Raw genomic sequence first — 2,919 nt, 5'->3', positions numbered from 1 at the left:
TTGATTTCTTATGTTTCTGCGAATCTAGCATGACAGAAGAACTGTGTAATGAAGTCGCTAAGTCAACAAGTGATCAAACAGATAATCCTCTGTGGAGACGGTTCAGGTAATAAATACTTCTTATTATACAAACTGTAACTTTCATGGCAGCTACAATAACATTTAATGTCTCCTTATAAATTAGATACCTACGTATCACCGCGTCAAATTTGTATGCAGTCGCTCACTGCAATACTGTAGATGGGTCACTCGTCGACATACTTCATGGGGCGAAATTAAGAGAAACGTCAGCTATGGCCAGAGGTACCCGTTTAGAGTCCCAAGTTCTACAGATCGTATCAAAAAAGCAGAAAATGACATTTAAACGCTGTGGATTGATTACTCGTCCGGAACACCCTATTTTCGGCGCCTCACCAGACGGAATTAATGAAAACTTTACTGTTGAGATCAAGTGCCCAACTAACTACAACAGCTATTTCAATTTCATTGATTCGTCAGGTAAATCAACCAAATCAACACTTGAAATGGCTGCAAGGACTTAAATCAATTTCAAATTTTAGGAAAAATAAAACCACAGTGCAAGGCCCAAGTTCAGCTGCAAATGCATCTATCTGGAAGGAAAAAAAGTCTTTTTTGTGTTGCAAGCCCAGAATTCGAGATCAACAGAAAAGTGAAAATTTTGCCAGTAGACTATGATGAGAACTATATAAGAGCCATTATGGTTAAAGCTGAACAATTTTGGAAAAATACCATTGGAAAATTTTTACTGCAATGACTTGTTGTTCATGTTGAATTCTGTATTGTCTGTGTACGCAACACTGAAGCATAACGAGGAAATATAAAACAGATAAGACCACAGTAAGGAAAAAATCGTTTTAACAGATTGTTTGCATAGAGTAAAAAGCGTTAAGGACGGTTATTCATAAGCAGAAACAAATGAGAGATTGCTGAATACAAGTAAAGCGTTGATAAAGTAATTAGCATCTAGTTAAGCAACTCTGCATGTTAATCAATCCACAGACTAGAAAAATAGCATCGTCCGCACACGAAACCAATGAATTGTGAATGCATGCGTGTGGGGCAAGGAACTTGAACTCCCGGATGCGGCGGATCGCTCTCTCTACGTGAATTCTGACTCCAGCTATTTTGCGACCAGTAAGAACCTGTTCTTTAGACAGTTGTTTTCCTTCACTTACACTTGGCGGACGAACGACTTCACATCCTTTTTCCAACACCATACTTTGGACTTTTTTGAAACCTCTATCAAGCATAATGACCATTCCTCGCTTTAACAAGTCCAAGAATCCGCAGTGGAAGACGATCATTTCGTCCGTTGCTCTCCCACCATATCCAGCTGAACAGAAAGAGAATAAACCATTGGGTGTAATCACAACATAGAATTTAATAGTGTTAGCCTTCTTGTAGTCTGACCATGTCAATGCTTGATCGAAAGCATCAACTGGCTTTTGTATAGCGATTTCTAGACAATCTCCAACCCCACTTACTTTTTTGAATGATTTACGAAAGCCAATGGGCATAGCTCGGTGAATCGATTCATTATTTGGCCACACAATTAGTTGTCTGAAGTAACTTGAGATCAAGGGCAAAAACTGTGTGAAATATCTGGAGGCTTGACTGTAGGATATTCCAAACTCGTGCCCAAGTACCACGAACGATTCATTCAACCGTAATTTTCTTAATACTAGGTAAATAACATGTAATGATGTAAGGTTTCCTTTTACCTTAAACTTAGAGCCAACGAGGAGAAGTACAGAAATCCAATCGCGATCAACACCGAGATAAGTTCTTGGATCACATTCCATGAGTTGTATTGCCCGTTGGCGACTTCTAAGTTTAAATTCAGTCGTACACTGAACAAACGACAGGGGGGAGTGCAGTACTGATGTGTCATTTGACGTAAATGATTGATGCCAAGATGAATCTTCTTTCGGCCTTGATGTTCCACACGAAGATGTATCACCCTTATTTGAAGAGGTCTCTTCATATGAAAGAGATCTTGCACATTTCCTCTTCTTTCTCACATTACCATGAGACGACGTGTCAATAGCGAGGGGATCTATCACTTTTCGTTTAGCTGATAATGGGGTGGAACTGATTTGCCAAGACTGCTGTGGTGATGTACACTTGATAGGTGATGGACTGTTGAAATCCTGTGCTGTCACATACGAAGGATTAAGTGTTGATGATTGCGAGCTCATCAACTTCAGAACAGGACTAGTTGCCAAAAGTGGCATCACTTTCCAGCAAGGACTACTCGCTGCATCTTTTTTAGGCCAAGTAATAATATTGTGTTGAACTCCTTTACTTCGAACGACTGATTTCTTGCTAACAGTTTCGTTTTGAGTTTCTTTGATTGAAAGTGACTGGAAAAATTGCTTGTAATCAGTCTGTGTTTCTTTGTTGAGAACAATAGGTGTCAAACTTTCCATTTGTTCATGACGATTGCAGTTGTTTAAACAAGTTTGATTGTGTTCACAATAAGCATCTATAAAAAGACATAAGAACTGTTAAAACAGGTTGAATAACGTGTAAAGTTTTATTATACCTCCAAGGGTGTGGTGCAGAGCCATATTACTTTCTGTGGTTGTTGACATTCTAGATTCACACTGCGAACTGTAATATACACTAGAAAGGCTGTCAACAGAAATTCTGCCTGTAAAAGTAAACATATGTTGAAGGATAGTTGTTATTGTATACTCCAACAGTAATGTTACCTTGCATATCTATGTCTGATGAGTTGACAAAGAAATCCTCAAGTGTCTGCGTTTCTTCAGTGCTGGAAATAGGTGTTGGAGATTCTATTGGTTCAAGATGATATCCGTCATTCAAAATCTGATTTCGTTCACTTACATCTATACAAAGACATAGGCAGGTTAATGGTTTTACAGGTTTAATAAC

The 2,919-nt window shown here is 38.7% G+C and overlaps 1 protein-coding gene across 1 annotated transcript; it reads left to right on the top strand.

Moving 5' to 3' along the window:
• LOC124310732 lies at window positions 1–827 on the top strand. The gene is made up of 3 exons (XM_046774689.1): window positions 1–106; window positions 185–498; window positions 561–827. The coding sequence occupies exons 1-3, from the start codon at window positions 30–32 to the stop codon at window positions 773–775; spliced, it is 606 nt and encodes a 201-aa protein (XP_046630645.1). The 5' UTR covers window positions 1–29; the 3' UTR covers window positions 776–827.
• The last annotated feature ends 2,092 nt before the right edge of the window (window positions 828–2,919 follow it).

The sequence above is a fragment of the Daphnia pulicaria genome, chromosome 8, assembly GCF_021234035.1.
Source record: "Daphnia pulicaria isolate SC F1-1A chromosome 8, SC_F0-13Bv2, whole genome shotgun sequence".
Classification (NCBI taxonomy): Eukaryota; Metazoa; Arthropoda; class Branchiopoda; order Diplostraca; family Daphniidae; genus Daphnia; species Daphnia pulicaria.
Note: the sequence above shows the minus strand (reverse complement) of the source record. Positions and strands in the feature narration are given on the sequence as shown.